Here is an 18,742-nt window from a genome sequence, read left to right as displayed (position 1 = left end):
CCGCCGCAGTATGTGGGCGTTCGGGTCAGCGTTGGGGCCCCCAGCGGTGCTGGGCCCGGGGCTGCCGACCCCAACGTCCCTATTGTAATACTGATGCTGAGGACAGACACTGGGGGGGGGTGGGGGGTTGGGGGTTGAACCCCCCTATCACCCCCCTATCACCCCCCTTATCTACTGGGATTTGTAGTTCTCCCGCTGAGCTGACAGGCCGCAGGGCCTCCTGTCTGACTGCACTGCCTCTGATGACCACTAGAGGTCGGGCGTGCTGCGTCATGCCGCTGCCATTCACACGAGGCCGCACTCGGCGCAGTAATCTCCTATCTGCCAGTCACAATATGGGGAATAATTATTTTTCCTTTGGGAAATAGAAGTTAGAAAACCTCTTAATCTCGCGGCCTTTGTGTCGCATCCTGAGGTAATTACAGCGCTCTCTGAAATGACGGCCAGATAATACTTCCGGGTAAGAGATTATTCTGAAGCCACGCCCCTGTATTGCTATTGGTCTATTATTTGCATATGTAATTTGTGCTCTTTTGGTTTAGTTTTAGCAATTTCAGACCTTAATCAGCGCAATCTTTGGGCGCAGTCAGGGGAATATGGATGAGAGTGATAGTCCAATGGAGATCTTTCAGAGACGAGAAGCTGTGGAGTCGCCTTAATATTACAGCTCTGGTGTCTCTGGAGCCATAAATACCTCGGGTGCCGCCCATTCAGTCGTGTTGTATGAAAGGAGAGAAGGTTAGCACTCCCCTTGACAAGGATGGAAGAGGCCCTCGGCCTTACAACACACATACGGTTAAGGCATTGCCACCTACCTCGTGGCATCTCTAACCAGATTTTTTTTTTTTGGGGGGGGGGGGGGGAGAGGAATACCGACAGATCAGAGGGCAGAGTACATGATAGGGGGCAGAGGAATACCGACAGGGCAGAGTACATGATAGGGGGCAGAGGAATACCACAGGGCAGAGTACATGATAGGGGGCAGAGGAATACCGACAGATCAGAGGGCAGAGTACATGATAGGGGGCAGAGGAATACCGACAGGGCAGAGTACATGATAGGGGGCAGAGGAATACCGACAGGGCAGAGTACATGATAGGGGGCAGAGGAATACCGACAGGGCAGAGTACATGATAGGGGGCAGGGTCGCTGCTTTTATTTTCCAACCAGCTCCTGAAAGATGACAGGAATATGACTGTTTGCCCGGAGCTCCTGGGGGCGTCTTCTCAGAGGGGAAACCAACCTTTGTGGGAGGCTGTAGTCAGAGGTGTCTCCTCCATTAGGGGGGTCTGTAGTCAGAGGTGCGTCCTCTATTGGGGGTCTGTAGTCAGAGGTGGGTCCTCCATTGGGGGGTCTGTAGTCAGAGGTGGGTCCTCCATTGGGGGTCTGTAGTCAGAGGTGGGTCCTCCATGGGGGGGTCTGTAGTCAGAGGTGCGTCCTCTATTGGGGGGGTCTGTAGTCAGAGGTGGGTCCTCCATGGGGGGGTCTGTAGTCAGAGGTGGGTCCTCTATTAGGGGTCTGTAGTCAGAGGTGGGTCCTCCATGGGGTGGCTGTAGTCAGAGGTGTCTCCTCCATTGGGGGGGGTCTGTAGTCAGAGGTGGGTCCTCCGTGGGGGGGGGGGGGGCTGTAGTCAGAGGTGTCTCCTCCATTGGGGGGGGTCTATAGTTAGCGGTGGGTCCTCCATTGGGGAATGTCTGTATTCAGAGGTGGGTTTTCCATTGCTGGTGGGGGGTGGGGGGGTTTGGGTCTGTAGTCAGAGGGGTCTCCTCTATTGAGGGTCTGTAGTCAGAGGTGGGTCCTCTATTGGGGGTCTGTAGTCAGAGGTGTCTCCTCCATTGGGGGGGCTGTAGTCAGAGGTGTCTCCTCTATTGGGGGGGCCGTAGTCAGAGGTGGCTCCTCCATGGGGGGGTCTGTAGTCAGAGGTGCGTCCTCTATTGGGGGGGTCTGTAGTCAGAGGTGTCTCCTCCATTGGGGGGGTCTGTAGTCAGAGGTGGGTCCTCCATGGGGTGGGGTGGGGGGGGGAGGCTGTAGTCAGAGGTGTCTCCTCCATTGGGGGGTCTGTAGTCAGAGGTGGGTCCTCCATGGGGTGGGGGGGGGAGGCTGTTGTCAGAGGTGTCTCCTCCATTGGGGGGGTGGGGGGGGGGGTCTATAGTTAGCGGTGGGTCCTCCATTGGGGAATGTCTGTATTCAGAGGTGGGTTTTCCATTGCTGGTGGGGGGGTTTGGGTCTGTAGTCAGAGGTGGGTCCTCTATTGGGGGTCTGTAGTCAGAGGTGTCTCCTCCATTGAGGGGGCTGTAGTCAGAGGTGTCTCCTCTATTGGGGGGGCTGTAGTCAGAGGTGGCTCCTCTATTGGGGGTCTGTAGTCAGAGGTGGCTCCTCCATTGCGGGGGCTGTAGTCAGAGGTGGCTCCTCTATTGGGGGTCTGTAGTCAGAGATGGCTCCTCCATTGGGGGGGGGGGGTTTGTAGTCAAAGATGGGGTCTCCATGGGGGGGGGCTGTAGTCAGAGGTGGCTCCTCCATTGGGGGGGCTGTAGTCAGAGGTGGCTCCTCTATTGGGGGGATGGTGGTCTGTAGTCAAAGATGGGGTCTCCATGTGGGGGGGGGGCTGTAGTCAGAGTTGGCTCCTCTATTGGGTGGCTGTAGTCAGAGGTGGCTCCTCCATTGGGGGGGCTGTAGTCAGAGGTGGCTCCTCTATTGGGGGGAGGGTGGTCTGTAGTCAAAGATGGGGTCTCCATGTGGGGGGGGGGGCTGTAGTCAGAGTTGGCTCCTCTATTGGGTGGCTGTAGTCAGAGGTGTCTCCTCCATTGGGGGGGTCTGTAGTCAGAGGTGGGTCCTCTATTAGGGGTCTGTAGTCAGAGGTGGGTCCTCTATTGGGTGGCTGTAGTCAGAGGTGTCTCCTCCATTGGCGGGGTCTGTAGTCAGAGGTGGGTCCTCTATTGGGGGGAGGATGGTCTGTAGTCAAAGATGGGGTCTCCATGTGGGGGGGCTGTAGTCAGAGGTGGCTCCTCTATTGGGTGGCTTTAGTCAGAGGTGTCTCCTCCATTGGGGGGTCTGTAGTCAGAGGTGGGTCCTCTATTGGGGGAGGGTGGTCTGTATTCCGAGGTGGGTCATCCATGGGGGGGGGGGGGGTCTATAGTTAGCAGTGGGTCCTCTATTGGGGGGGGGGGGGTCTGTAGGCAGAAGTGGGTCCTCCATTGGGGGAGGGTGGTATGTATTCCGAGGTGGGTCATCCATGGGGGGGGGGGGGGGGGGTCTATAGTTAGCAGTGGGTCCTCTATTGGGGGGGGGGGGTCTGTAGGCAGAAGTGGGTCCTCCATTGGGGAATGTCTGTATTCAGAGGTGGGTTTTCCATTGCTGGTGGTGAAGGGGGGGGGGGGGGTTGGGTCTGTAGTCAGAGGGGTCTCCTCCATTGAGGGTCTGTAGTCAGAGGGGTCTCCTCCATTGAGGGTCTAGTCAGAGGTGGGTCCTCTATTGATGGTCTGTAGTCATAAGTGGGTCCTCCATGGGGAAGGGGGGGCTGTAGTCAGAGGTGGGTCCTCTATTAGGGGGCTGTAGTCAAAGGTGGGGTCTCCATTGGGCGGGGGCTGTAGTTAGAGGTGTCTCCTCCATTGGGGGTCTGTAGTCAGAGGTGGGTCCTCTATAGGGGGGCTGTAGTCAAATGCGAGTTCTCCATTGGGGGAAGGGTGGTCTGTATTCAGAGGTGGGTCCTCTATTGGGGGAGGGTGGTCTGTATTCCGAGGTGGGTCATCCATTGGGGGGGTCTATAGTTAGCGGTGGGTCATCCATTGGGGGGGGGGGGTCTATAGTTAGCGGTGGGTCCTTCATTGGGGAATGTCTGTATTCAGAGGTGGGTTTTCCATTGCTGGTGGGGGGGTGGGGGTTTGGGTCTGTAGTCAGAGGGGTCTCCTCCATTGAGGGTCTGTAGTCAGAGGTGGGTCCTCTATTGGGGGTCTGTATTCAGAGGTGTCTCCTCCATTGGGGGGGGCTGCAGTCAGAGGTGTCTCCTCTATTGGGGGGGGCTGTAGTCAGAGGTGGCTCCTCTATTGGGGGTCTGTAGTCAGAGGTGTCTCCTCCATTGCGGGGGCTGTAGTCAGAGGTGGCTCCTCTATTGGGGGTCTGTAGTCAGAGGTGGCTCCTCCATTGGGGGGGGAGGATGGTCTGTAGTCAAAGATGGGGTCTCCATGGGGGGGGCTGTAGTCAGAGGTGTCTCCTCCATTGGGGGGGCTGTAGTCAGAGGTGGCTCCACTATTGGGGGGAGGGTGGTCTGTAGTCAAAGATGGGGTCTCCATGTGGGGGGGGGGGGCTGTAGTCAGAGGTGGCTCCTCTATTGGGTGGCTGTAGTCAGAGGCGTCTCCTCCATTGGGGGGGGTCTGTAGTCAGAGGTGGGTCCTCTATTGGGGGTCTGTAGTCAGAGGTGGGTCCTCTATTGGCGGGGTCTGTAGTCAGAGGTGTCTCCTCCATGGGGGGGTCTGTAGTCAGAGGTGGGTCCTCTATAGGGGGGCTGTAGTCAGAGGCGAGTTCTCCATTGGGGGAAGGGTGGTCTGTATTCAGAGGTGGGTCCTCTATTGGGGGAGGGTGGTCTGTATTCCGAGGTGGGTCATCCATGGGGGGGGGGCTGTAGTCAGAGGTGGGTCCTCTATTGGGGGGCTGTAGTCAGAGGTGGGTCCTCCATTGGGGGGGGGTGGTCTGTAGTCAAAGGTGGGGTCTCCATTGGGGGGGGGCTGTAGTCAGAGTTGTCTCCTCCATTGGGGAGGTCTGTAGTAAGAGGTGGGTCCTCTATAGGGGGGCTGTAGTCAGATGCGAGTTCCCCATTGGGGGAAGGGTGGTCTGTATTCAGAGGTGGGTCCTCTATTGGGGGGGGGGGGGGGGTCTATAGTTAGCGGTGGATCCTCCATTGGGGAATGTCTGTATTCAGAGGTGGGTTTTCCATTGCTGGTGGGGGGGGGGGGGGGGGTTTGGGTCTGTAGTCAGAGGGGGTCTCCTCCATTGAGGGTCTGTAGTCAGAGGTGGGTCCTCTATTGGGGGTCTGTAGTCAGAGGTGGGTCCTCTATTGGGTGGCTGTAGTCAGAGGTGTCTCCTCCATTGGCAGGGTCTGTAGTCAGAGGTGGGCCCTCTATTGGGGGGAGGGTGGTCTGTAGTCCCAGATGGGGTCTCCATGTGGGGGGGGCTGTAGTCAGAGGTGGCTGTAGTCAGAGGTGTCTCCTCCATTGGGGGGGTCTGTAGTCAGAGGTGGGTCCTCTATTAGGGGAGGGTGGTCTATATTCCGAGGTGGGTTATCCATGGGGGGGGGGTCTATAGTTAGCAGTGGGTCCTTTATTGGGGGGGGGGGGGGGTGTCTGTAGGCAGAAGTAGGTCCTCCATTGGGGAATGTCTGTATTCAGAGGTGGGTTTTCCATTGCTGGTGGTGAAGGGGGGGGGGGTTGGGTCTGTAGTCAGAGGGGTCTCCTCCTCCATTGAGGGTCTAGTCAGAGGTGGGTCCTCTATTGGTGGTCTGTAGTCATAAGTGGGTCCTCCATGGGATGGGGGGGCTGTAGTCAGAGGTGGGTCCTCCATTGGGGGGAGGGTGGTCTGTAGTCAAAGGTGGGGTTTCCATGGGGGGGGGGGCTGTAGTCAGAGGTGTCTCCTCCATTGGGGGGTCTGTAGTCAGAGGTGGGTCCTCTATAGGGGGGCTGTAGTCAAATGCGAGTTCTCCATTGGGGGAAGGGTGGTCTGTATTCAGAGGTGGGTCCTCTATTGGGGGAGGGTGGTCTGTATTCCGAGGTGGGTCATCCATTGGGGGGGGGTCTATAGTTAGCGGTGGGTCATCTATGGGGGGGGGGGGGTCTATAGTTAGCGGTGGGTCCTCCATTGGGGAATGTCTGTATTCAGAGGTGGGTTTTCCATTGCTGGTGGGGGGGGGGGGGTTTGGGTCTGTAGTCAGAGGTGGGTCCTCTATTGGGGGTCTGTAGTCAGAGGTGTCTCCTCCATTGAGGGGGCTGTAGTCAGAGGTGTCTCCTCTATTGGGGGGGCTGTAGTCAGAGGTGGCTCCTCTATTGGGGGTCTGTAGTTAGAGGTGGCTCCTCTATTGCGGGGGCTGTAGTCAGAGGTGGCTCCTCCATTGCGGGGGCTGTAGTCAGAGGTGGCTCCTCCATAGGGGGGCTGTAGTCAGATGCGAGTTCTCCATTGGGGGAAGGGTGGTCTGTATTCCGAGGTGGGTCCTCTATTGGGGGGAGTGTGGTCTGTATTCCGAGGTGGGTCATCCATTGGGGGGGGGTCTATAGTTAGCGGTGGGTCATCTATGGGGGGGGGGGGTCTATAGTTAGCGGTGGGTCCTCCATTGGGGAATGTCTGTATTCAGAGGTGGGTTTTCCATTGCTGGTGGTGGTTTGGGTCTGTAGTCAGAGGGGTCTCCTCCATTAAGGGTCTGTAGTTAGAGGTGGGTTCTCTATTGGGGGGTCTATAGTCAGAGGTGTCTCTTCCGTTGGGGGGGCTGCAGTCAGAGGTGGCTCCTCTATTGGGGGGTCTGTAGTCAGAGGTGGCTCCTCTATTGGGGGGTCTGTAGTCAGAGGTGGCTCCTCCATTGGGGGGAGGATGGTCTGTAGTCAAAGATGGGGTCTCCATGGGGGGAGGGGGCTGTAGTCAGAGGTGTCTCCTCCATTGGGGGGGCTGTAGTCAGAGGTGGCTCCTCTATTGGCGGGGTCTGTAGTCAGAGGTGGCTCCTCTATTGGGGGGTCTGTAGTCAGAGGTGGCTCCTCTATTGGGGGGTCTGTAGTCAGAGGTGGCTCCTCCATTGGGGGGAGGATGGTCTGTAGTCAAAGATGGGGTCTCCATGGGGGGAGGGGGCTGTAGTCAGAGGTGTCTCCTCTATTGGGGGGCTGTAGTCAGAGGTGGCTCCTCTATTGGCGGGGTCTGTAGTCAGAGGTGGCTCCTCTATTGGCAGGGTCTGTAGTCAGAGGTGAGTTCTTCATTGGGGGGGAGGGGTCTGTAGTCAGAGGTAGGGTCTCCATTGGGGGGTCTGTAGTCAGAGATGGATTCTCCAATGGGGGGGGGGGGCATGTGTAATGAGAGGGGTGCAGTAGGCACAGGTCTTCAGGTGGGTACATAGTTGCCCTGTGGTAGGTTGGCACAGGCTGGACATTGGGGGCGCACATCTCCAGTGTTGTGGCAGTGGGGTGACAGCAGGAGCCACTGATGGCAGAGTCAGAAGCTCAGTGGTAACCTGCATCATGTGAATTCACATCAGCTCCTCGGCTCCCCCCCGGGCTCAGGCGCCCCTCCTCGGGGCCCCCCCCCCCGGGCTCAGGCGTGATCCAGCATTCTAAGGCTATGTGTACATAATTCTGCCACTTGCTACCCAGCCACAGCAGAGCAACTACCACTCCCACCATGCTCTCACCGAGCAGACCACATTGATGCGGACAGACACGAGGACACAGCGCCACGCCTTCACGTAGAAACCCACCTCTTTATTCCAGCTTATGGTTCTGTATGAAGTCAGAAAAAAAAAAATAATTTGACAAAAATATATATAAAAAAAAATTCTGCAGTAATCCAGACCGACGCCATAAGCAGAACAATACTACGGAGCCCGAAATACAAAAACCGCGCTCGCCATTTACACGGAAACCTTTACAACTGGATGCAATGGCCGCCGCCACCCGTCATCAGGAGAGGAGCTGCAGGGGTGGAGGCAGAGCGGGCGCAGGTTAAAGGGCCAGCGTCCAGTCTGCTGTAAGCACAGCCTCCGCCCATTGCTGCTTTTCAAAGACATCTGCTTACTGTCAGTGAATGGAAAACATTCCCAGTTGCCTCCTGGCCCCATCACGCAGCTGAAGGAGTGGGTACAGCGTAGTTGGGCACCAGGGAGTCCAGGACTGACATTGGTGCGGCTGTTGCGGGTACACTGATACGCTGTAACAAACCCTCAGCTGTGTGAGCAGGAAGGGATCACACAGAAACCAAGAACGTTTCCATTCACTGACAGCAAGCATCTCAGAAATGGTGAGGAGATGAAACACAAAAGTTAGTTAAAATCCCGCAATGAATAAACTTTATTTACAAACGACTGGACGACAACTTTTAACCTCTTCCGGGCCGGTGTTGACTGTTGCAGTGAGGGTGGGGGCAGGGCCTGGGTGAGGAGCGCGGGGAGGGGGCAGCAGTTTTTTTGGCGGTCAATCCTACAGAACACAGGTAAACACGGAACTATATGACCAGCGGGGGCGGGGTGGCGAGGAGAAATCGGCGCTAACCCTCGTTTTGGTCTGAAATAAAACAATCAGAAAACAGATTTAACGTTACGGCGTAAACGGAGGCGGAAGTCGGCGAAACGCGCACCGCCTCAATGTCTGCAGAGCGGAGGTGACCTCCCCACAAAATCCGAGGGGCGATGACAGAGCACCAGCTAGTGCTGCATCATGTCTTATACTCCACTCACATCCAAAGCTGACAAATCCAAGGCGGAGCTCAGGTCTCGGCCCCTGCTGTATCAGGGTCTAATAACGTAGTGTTTGCACCAGGCGCGGGCCGGCAACCGGAGTGGTCGGTCTGTGACTACAGTACCGAGGGATGTCACAGCAGAACTGTGAGCGCAGCTCTGGCTGTGATTGGAGCCTAAAACATGAAATCGAGGGAAGCTGACAGAGCCCCCGGGTGTTAGACATCAATGTAAACTGCTGATATTGGGGGGGCCGGGGGAGGGTCACCCCACTCACTGTTCTCCACCATCTCTGATAAGACCAAGGGACAAACGAGGAGCGGACAGGAGCGGCGACATCCCGCCGAACAGAGAGCAAGAAAGAAAATACATCTGAGGCTGCGAGATCGTCTTCACACAAAGAAGTAAAACCTTCTCCCTCCAGACGGAGCCCCCCGAGGACACAGTCCAATCCCAGCGGCTGCGGGGGCTTAGCAGTCGCTCTTCCACAGTTTGATGGTCTTGTCGTTCTCCAGCGCGGCCGAGGCGATGATGTTCTCTGTGGGGTGACAGGCGGTGGAGATGACGACATCTGCAAGAGGGAGGAGACGTCAGGAGCTCACACTCTACAATACTGCCCGCACCCACTGCTCCTGGGACAGAGACCCCCATCATGTCTGACCACAGGCGCTCACACTCTACAATACTGCCCGCACCCACCGCTCCTGGGACAGAGACCCCCCCCATCATGTCTGACCACAGGCGCTCACACTCTACAATACTGCCTGTAACACAGTATTACTCCTCCCCCCATCATCTCTGACCACAGGCGCTCACACTCTACAATACTGCCTGTAACACAGTATTACTCCTCCCCCCATCATCTCTGACCCCAGGAGCTCACACTCTACAATACTGCCTGTAACACAGTATTACTCCTCCCCCCATCATCTCTGACCCCAGGAGCTCACACTCTACTCCCTGCCCGATAATGCCTCTGCCTGTAACACAGTATTACTCCTCCCCATCATGTCTGACCCCAGGAGCTCACACTCTACAATACTGCCAGCACCCACCGCTCCTGGGACAGAGACCCCCATCATGTCTGACCCCAGGAGCTCACACTCTACAATACTGCCCGCACCCACCGCTCCTGGGACAGAGACCCCCATCATGTCTGACCCCAGGAGCTCACACTCTACAATACTGCCTGTAACACAGTATTACTCCTCCCCCCATAATGTCTGACCCCAGGAGCTCACACTCTACAATACTGCCTGTAACACAGTATTACTCCTCCCCCCATAATGTCTGACCCCAGGAGCTCACACTCTACAATACTGCCCGCACCCACCGCTCCTGGGACAGAGACCCCCATCATGTCTGACCCCAGGAGCTCACACTCTACAATACTGCCTGTAACACAGTATTACTCCTCCCCCCATAATGTCTGACCCCAGGAGCTCACACTCTACAATACTGCCTGTAACACAGTATTACTCCTCGCCCCATCATGTCTGACCCCAGGAGCTCACACTCTACAATACTGCCTATAACACAGTATTACTCCTCCTCATCATCATCTCTGATCCCAGGAGCTCGCACTCTACTCCCTGCCCGATAATGCCTCTGCCTATAACACAGTATTACTCCTCCCCCATCATGTCTGACCCCAGGAGCTCGCACTCTACTCCCTGCCCGATAATGCCTCTGCCTATAACACAGTATTACTCCTCCCCATCATGTCTGATCCCAGGAGCTCGCACTCTACTCCCTGCCCGATAATGCCTCTGCCTATAACACAGTATTACTCCTCCCCATCATGTCTGACCCCAGGAGCTCGCACTCTACTCCCTGCCCGATAATGCCTCTGCCTGTAACACAGTATTACTCCTCCCCCATCATGTCTGACCCCAGGAGCTCACACTCTACAATACTGCCTGTAACACAGTATTACTCCTCCCCCCATCATGTCTGACCCCAGGAGCTCACACTCTACAATACTGCCTGTAACACAGTATTACTCCTCGCCCCATCATGTCTGACCCCAGGAGCTCACACTCTACAATACTGCCTATAACACAGTATTACTCCTCCCCCCATCATGTCTGACCCCAGGAGCTCGCACTCTACTCCCTGCCCGATAATGCCTCTGCCTATAACACAGTATTACTCCTCCCCCATCATCTCTGACCCCAGGAGCTCGCACTCTACTCCCTGCCCGATAATGCCTCTGCCTATAACACAGTATTACTCCTCCCCATCATGTCTGACCCCAGGAGCTCGCACTCTACTCCCTGCCCGATAATGCCTCTGCCTGTAACACAGTATTACTCCTCCCCCATCATGTCTGACCCCAGGAGCTCACACTCTACAATACTGCCTGTAACACAGTATTACTCCTCCCCCCATTATGTCTGACCCCAGGAGCTCACACTCTACTCCCTGCCCGATAATGCCCATCAGTTACTAGGCCTGGGGGCACATGAGCCCCGGCCCCTCTCTCGTTATGGCATCTGTGCACCAGAAGTGAAGCTGGGGGTCCGCAGAGGCCCCTCCCACACTGTGACCGTCCGCAGGTGGTCTCGCTGGGCAGTGACGTGCACATTGTGAACCACAAGCTCGCGGCTCTTCCTCTGAACATGGCCGCCATCCGTGGGCCCCTGCACGCTCACCTGTGTGGCCCTGTAGCTTCTGCACAATCTCCTTGGTCTGGAGGTTCCAGATGTACACCAGATTATCCTCTGACCCCGACACGATCCACTGCAACACAGACAACGCAAAGTTACAAGAGGAGTGTGAGCCGACAGGCCCTCAGGGGTTAACGGGGACGGGACACACCTTGCCGCCGGTTACGGAGAAATTGGCGAATATGCAGTACTTCTCGTTCTTGTGACACGTGTAGGTTTTCAGGCACTGGAAGTAATAAAGAGGTTGCTGATAGAGATCCAGATGAGCAGAGACGGGGGGGGGGGGGGGGGGGGGGGGGTGACTAGTAATCAGGGCAGCAGTACTACTACCACCCCCATTGTCTGGGGCAGACTCTGCTGGTGCTACTGCTCTTCACCCTCAGCTATGCCTGCGACTTCTTCCAGCATGGAGGTCGCGCTCACCGCGGTTTTAGGGTTCATTCAGACGTCCGTAACTTGTTTTGCAGATCAATAAAAAAAATGGACACGGCCATGTGTGTTCTGCATTTTGCGGACCGCACATCGCCGGCACTAATAGAATATGGCTATTCTTGTCCGCAATTTCCGGGCCGCACGATGTGAAATGAAAAGGTCCGCAATTCCGGAATACGGAACTAAATTGCGGACGTGTGAATGGACCCTTACTGTCATTTTCTGACCGTGTGGTCTGCAGACGGAGTGAGCGCCGCAGGCACGATGACCCCCGGGGGAAGGGGTGACACCTGCCACGTGTTTACGGGCGCAAGTCACAGAGTGGATAACGGCTCCAGGGACAGTATGGCGCGACACGAGACCGGAGAACCTACCTTCCCTTTACTGTAGTCCCATAACTTCAGCGTGCTAAAAGGGAACAGCAAAACACACGGGGTCAGAGCAGAAAAACATGGCGGCCACAACAGTCCTGCAAGTCACGTGACAAGGCTTGCAGCTGAGAGTTTGTTACAGTGCATCAGTGCAGACAATCCTCTGAGACCCACGCACTGTAACAGACCCTCAGCTGTTTGTTCATTCCTGTCACGTCTTAGGCCTCTTTCACACGGGCGTTGCGGGAACATGTGCGATTTTTCAGCGTGAATGCAAAACATTGTAATGCGTTTTGCACTCGCGTGATGTTTAGTACCCAAACCCGAAATTCTTCACAGAAGTTTGGGATCGGTGTTCTGTAGATTGTATTTTCCCTTAGAACATGGTTATACAGAATGCATAGTACAATAGCGCTGGAGGGGTTAATTTTTTTTAAAATTAAACTCACCTTAATCCACTTGCTCGCGCAGCCGGCTTCTCTCCTTTCTTCTTCTTAGCTGTGTGCAGGAAAAGGACCTGTGGTGACGTCACTCCGGTCATCACATGATCCATCACTGTGGTAAAAGATCATGTGACGTCACCACAAGTCCTTTTCCTGTACACAGCACAGAAGAGATGCCGGCTGCGCGATCAAGTGGACTAAGGTGAGTTAAATTATTTATATATTTGTTTTAACCCCTCCAGCGCTATTGTACTGTGCAGTCTGTATTCAGAATGCTATTATTTTCCCTTATAACCATGTTATAGGGGAAAATAATAATGATGATCAGGTCTCCATCCCGATCGTCTCCTAGCAACCGTGCGTGAAAATTGCACCACATCCGCAGTTGCTTGCCCCATTCATTTCTATGGGGCCTGCGTTACGTGATAAACGCACAAAGAGGAGCATGCTGCGATTTTCACACAACGCACAAGTGATGCGTGAAAATCACCGCTCGTGTGCAGAGCCCCATAGAAATGAATGGGTTCGGATTCAGTGCGGGTGCAATGCGTTGAACTCGCGCATCGCATCCGCGCGGAATACTCGCCCGCGTGAAAGGGGCCTTAGAGACGCGGCGGCCGAACTAACGCTTTATTACGACTCCGCACTTACTTGTCTAAAGTCGCAGCTAGAATGTATTTGCCGTTCGGAGAAAACTTCACAAAAGACACGGGCGGGTTGTCATCATCTGAGGACAGAAGATACAGACGGGTCACGCGCTGCACCACATCACACAGACTTCCGGCTGACGCCCAACACCCTTACAGTTGCTCCTTAGGCCTCTTTCACACGGGCGTCATGTTTTTTGCCCAGATAAGAGGCGGGTGCGTTGCGGGAAAATGCACGATTTTTCCGCGCGAGTGCAAAACATTGTCATGCGTTTTGCACTCGCGTGAGAAAAATCGTGCATGTTTGGTACCCAGACCCGAACTTCTTCACAGAAGTTCGGGCTTGGGATTGATGCTCTGAAGATTGTATTATTTTCTCTTATAACATGGTTATAAGGGAAAATAATAGCATTCTGAATACAGAATGCTTAGTATAATAGTGCTGGAAGGGTTAAAAATAATAAAAAAGTTAACTCACCTTCTCCTCTTGTTCGGTAGATGCCGGTCTGTTCTTTAGCTGTGGGCTGAAGGACCTGAGGTGATGTCAGATCACATGCTCCAATCACATGGTCCATCACCGTGGTGATGGAGCATGTGATCTGACGTCACCACAGGTCATTCAGCCCACAGCTAAAGAACAGACCGGCATCTACCCGAACAAGAGGAGAAGGTGAGTTAACTTTTTTTATTATTTTTAACCCTTCCAGCACTATTATACTAAGCATTCTGTATTCAGAATGCTATTATTTTCCCTTATAACCATGTTACCTAGAACCCATGCGTGAAAAATCGCACCGCATCCGCACTTGCTTGCGGATGCATGCGATTTTCACGCAACCCCATTCATTTCTATAGGGCCTGCGTTACGTGAAAAACGCACAAAGAGGAGCATGCTGCGATTTTCACGCAACGCACAAGTGATGCGTGAAAATCAACGCTCGTGTGCACAGTCTCATAGAAATGAATGGGTCAGGATTCAGTGCGGGTGCAGTGCGTTCACCGCACGCATCGCACCCGCACGGAAAACTTGCCCGTGTGAAAGGGGCCTTAGATCTCCAGTGTCACCGAGCGCTGAGGAGCAACTGAAGGAACCGTCAGGAGTCTCCAAAGGAAAGTCATCTTTCACTAAACTTACCGATCAGCGTTTTTAAGCACTGGCCCGAGGCGGTGTCCCAGATCCGGCTGAATGACAGAGAGACAAGTCAGTTAGAAATGAAGAATCAGGCGGCAGATTACTGGACGCTGCCGAAAGTGACCGGCGCTGTGGATCTCACTCAATAGGAAGGGGGGGGGCAGGAAAACAGGATGATCCAATATGGCAGCACCAGAACGGCAAATCTCATCAGTGTCGCCGGCAGATTTCTGATTCAGGATCATATGTCTACCCAGCAATGATTGGGGTTGTAGTACTACATTACCAGGCATATGTGTGGTTCAGGCAAGCATGCAGGACAGTGACCTGTATCATATGTCTACCCAGCAATGATTGGGGTTGTAGTAGGCAGCCCTCTTCGGAGCTGATACTCACCACAGGCCGTCGTAACTACTGGAGACAATGAGGGAACCGTCACGATTGAAATGCACCTGGGAAGGTAAAAGTAAGAAAGGCGACATATGCTGATTATCACCTGCGGATCCCAGCGGACCGCCCAACCCCCCCCCCCCCTCCAGGAGAGGAGGAAACCTGATACCTGCCAAAATAACCACAAACCTTCGGAGAGGCGCCCTCATTACCCGACAACTACAACTACTGTTCCAATTATTCCTGCTGCCCTGGGAAATAAATTGTGAGCTCCAGGAGGCGGGGATGATGGGAGTGATACACTGTGTAATAGGTGGATTAGATTTAGAGCTCCTGGGGGCAGGGATGATGGGAGTCATACATCGTGTACAGGGGCTTTCATCCTGTATATTCTGAGTATAGCTGGGAGCAGACGAGGGGTCCTTATCTTTAAACAGAAGTAGGGCCCGCACCTCCTGGAGTCTATGGGCCTCGTCCAGATGAGACATCCCCTTTAAAGGTTTAACCCCCTAGAAACCACAGATCAGCTCTTACTGCGGACACGGGGTCGGAGTGCGCAGGCAACGTCTTCAGACACTTCCCGGTCTTTACGTCCCATATCCTGACACTTTCATCAAACTGGAGAAAGAGAACGATCACATGATCAGACAAGATGTGGTTCGGGGGTCTCTCAACACACGCAGAACTACAAGTCCCAGCAGGTGCCAAGTTCACCGACAGCCAGACAGACCTGGATCTGACTGCACAATGAACTCTCCTCAGCCAGACACAGGCATCTGATCTGCCGAGACCAGAACAACTTTTCCATCATCCAAACATTGACTGGGGGTGCACCACAGTCCATCGCTGCACTTACCGATCCCGACACAATGAGGTTGGACTGGGGGTTAAAATTGCAGCAGAACACGTAGTTACTGTGACCCTTCAACGTCTTCAAACATTTCCCCTAAAATGAGAAGAAGGTGAATTAGCGGGAGCGAGGCTGGCCGCTTCCTGTACGCAGGCCTCGTGCTGAGTGATGTACACAGCAGAGCATCTCACATCAATGGTGCCGGTGCCTTCTCGGCTGATTGGCGGGGGTCCCAGCCGATGGACCTCCACCAATCTGATAGAAAAAATCCGGGAGACCCCTTTAAGAGGGGTCTCCCATGTGAACGGACCCCAACAGGCGCTCAACCAAGCGCATCGCCCGGGAAGAGGAGACCTTATTTTGGGTGGAAGTCGTGGTGACTTGACGGTTTTGTAGGACCCCCGGTGACAGGTCCACTAGACGTGACCAGCTCTGCTGGGAGAAACCCCGCAGCAGGACGTCATGGCGGATGTTCTGGTGGTCCCCAGCTTTCCCTCAAACAACTAAGCAGAAAATCTCTGTAACCCTTTATATGGTGGATTTGTTTTTTTCTGGGGGGTTCAGGCAGAATTCCCCTTTAACAGACACGAGTGGAGTGTTCTACTGTCCATATAAATGGGCCACTGAGGGACCCCCGAGGAGGAGGAGGGAGGCACCCACCGAGCTCACGTCCCAGATCTTCAGAGTTTTATCGTCTGAGGCGGAGACCAGGAGATTGGAGTCGGAGGACCAGGCGACATCCGATATTCCCTGCAAGAGTCAGACAGATGCATCAGCGTCCAAGTCAATGGGATGAGGACCCCGAGGACGGGCCCCTGTAATCAGCAGTGTGACAGGAGGCCGAGCATGTGTCTGCGAGCAGGTCCCCGGGACCATGTATGTGGAGGACGTCGCCTTCTCTTACCAGCTTGTGCCCGGATATCGTCTTCTCAAACTTGCCGTCGTACGCCCCCCAGATCTTTATCAGTTTATCAGCCGCTTAAAGGGGGAAAAGAGACAACGTTAGAGACGGGGTGACGCCTCACCTCATCCGCTTACACCAGGAGGCTCGTAAAGGGAGTCTGTCAGCAGCTTTAACCATTCTGAACTGCTGACAGTACTAGAATGGGGCCAGAGAATGCAGAGCAAACATAGCTCCTCTGGAGTTCGTATCAGGAGCAGTGGGAAGATGAAGTTTTATTCTGCTCAAAATGCTCGTCTTTGATATTGATGTCTGACGCTAAGGATAAGCTATCAATATCCTGCTTTCGGGGTCTGACACCCCAAACCCTCGCCGATCAGATGTTACCGTGCAGCTCCGGCCACTGCACAATACATGGAGCTATATGGTAGCGGTTGATCGGCGGGGTTGTGGGGTGTCAGACACCGAAAACATTATATTAATAGCTTATCTCGAGTATAGGCCGCCACTATCAAAATCCCAGACAACTGCTTTAAGTGCCAAGTGGGCGGAGCTTCACTGGGACATACCCTCTACATGGAGCTACTTCACAGCCCCTCCCCACTGAGCTGCAGCATCCAATCAGAAGACAGCACATCTGTCCCTCAGAGCAGAGAGGAGGGGCTGGGTAGCAGCTCAATGACAGGCACTTCACTGTGAAGCTCCGCCTCCTGGGCACTTGCAGACGCAGATTAAAGCTTCATATTCACACTACTCCTGCTAATATAAGACCCACAATGAGGCCCTCTTCTCCCAGTGGAGCCCGATCCCTGCCCCATCCTTACACGAGCTGGCCAGCCACTCCCCGTTGGGGCTGAACTTCACGGAGGAGACGGCCTTGGTGTGCCCAGCGAGGGTGAACTTGAGGGTGTAATTCGGCTTCACAGGAGCGGGCTGAGGAAGAGAAGACTCCAGTCATGACGTGGGATCAAAGGGCGGATGTAATCTGCAGCCACACGGACGCTCTGGTCTAAGTACACACCGCACCTCACCACTCAGGCCGCACGGCCATCACTCACAGCAGGATTTGCCGCCACGTCTGTACAAAAAACGACAAACAAGATGGCGGCAGATCCGTTCACACCTTCTCACATGCAGAGATGGACCTCTCACCCATCACCGGTGTCCACATTCACTTCCAGCCGCATCCCCACACAGAACATGTCCCCCCGATATGTAGAGAGTGGGGTGCAGGGGCCACTGACCTTGCTCTGGTTGCTGGAGGATGACGGGGTGGACTGCGTCTTCGAGGCTTCGGTCTCCGGCTTCTTCTCCTCTGTGGCCATGACGGATTCCCAGGACACAAGTCACGCGCTGCAGGCGACGTCTGCTCCCTCTGTGCAGGCTGCTGCAGATACAGAAGCGCAGGGGGCAGTCAGCACCTCGTATATACGTGTCCCACTCCGGTGGTGGAGGGGCCGCGGCACCTGGAGGAACCGTTCACTCCTCTCTACACAGGAGCAAGGACACAACTAAAAGATTGGAGCTGTGATGTCACTATCCTGATGGGAACAGTCAGCAAGCTTGTGGGCAGATTGGCTGAGCTCCTACTGCAGCGGGCAGTAGGCACAGCGCCACGCGGAACCGGGGGGGGGCCAGGCACAGCGCCACGCGGAACCGGGGGGGGGCCAGGCACAGCGCCACGCGGAACCGGGGGGGGGCCAGGCACAGCGCCACGCGGAACCGGGGGGGGGCCAGGCACAGCGCCACGCGGAACCGGGGGGGCCAGGCACAGCGCCACGCGGAACCAGGGGGGGGCCAGGCACAGCGCCACGCGGAACCGGGGGGGGCCCCACTGGGGGAACTTACAGCGTCACACTGAAGATTTGGGGACTCCAGGGGAGCAGCAGTGACCAGCCTCAAACATATATGTGAGCCACAGGAAACATAAAGCATTTAAAGGGGCAGGCCGCGTTTACACCGGATTGTATGGGAACAGCCCCGGTACGTAGCGCTATACCCGAGGACACACCGTGGTGCTCCTCTCCGTTCTCACGCTCCGGACTCCCCGGTTACCTGCTCCTCGGGCCTTGCTCTCAGCTCATTGAAGCCGCACACACGGGAAGCGAGAAGGCTGCGCGCCAGGCCGGGCAACAGACGCGCACGCGCAGTAAGCTAGTCTCCAGCCACAAAGCGCAGGCGTGAAATCTGCCGTAACGTTCGTATGCGCAGGCGCAGGACTCAGGAAGGAGAACGGCTCATGCGCAGACGGATGACGCGGAGACAGAAAGTGTAAAGTGCGCATGCTTCCAGGTCTGGCGGGGAATAGTGGGAGGGTTTACAGGTTCTGCGCATGCGATAAGAACAATCTGCGGACGGTTTGGAGCTGTGCATGGCTAGTGTGAAATATGTGATAAGCTTCCTGGAGGACACGCCCCCTTCGTAAAGTCCATCTCTTAGCAACCAATGACAGTGCAGTTTTAATTTCTGATCCTGCTCTGAAAAATAAAAG

General features: G+C 55.1%; 1 protein-coding gene and 1 non-coding gene across 2 annotated transcripts; one reads left to right on the top strand and one right to left on the bottom strand.

Moving 5' to 3' along the window:
- Positions 1–716: 716 nt before the first annotated feature.
- LOC122929877 lies at positions 717–843 on the top strand. Its single transcript, XR_006388091.1, has one exon. It is a non-coding gene; the product is annotated as a U6atac minor spliceosomal RNA (small nuclear RNA).
- A 6,630-nt stretch (positions 844–7,473) lies between these two features.
- WDR5 (WD repeat domain 5) lies at positions 7,474–18,415 on the bottom strand. Its single transcript, XM_044278696.1, has 14 exons — positions 18,307–18,415; positions 17,496–17,638; positions 17,076–17,184; positions 16,255–16,328; positions 16,011–16,100; positions 15,357–15,446; positions 15,035–15,118; positions 14,507–14,562; positions 14,114–14,160; positions 12,983–13,058; positions 11,892–11,925; positions 11,237–11,311; positions 11,071–11,158; positions 7,474–8,987 (listed from the first exon to the last, which is right to left on the bottom strand). The coding sequence occupies exons 2-14, from the start codon at positions 17,574–17,576 to the stop codon at positions 8,887–8,889; spliced, it is 1,005 nt and encodes a 334-aa protein (XP_044134631.1). The 5' UTR covers positions 17,577–17,638; positions 18,307–18,415; the 3' UTR covers positions 7,474–8,886.
- Positions 18,416–18,742: the final 327 nt, after the last annotated feature.

The sequence above is a fragment of the Bufo gargarizans genome, chromosome 2, assembly GCF_014858855.1.
Source record: "Bufo gargarizans isolate SCDJY-AF-19 chromosome 2, ASM1485885v1, whole genome shotgun sequence".
In the NCBI taxonomy this organism is placed as follows: domain Eukaryota; kingdom Metazoa; phylum Chordata; class Amphibia; order Anura; family Bufonidae; genus Bufo; species Bufo gargarizans.
Note: the sequence above shows the minus strand (reverse complement) of the source record. Positions and strands in the feature narration are given on the sequence as shown.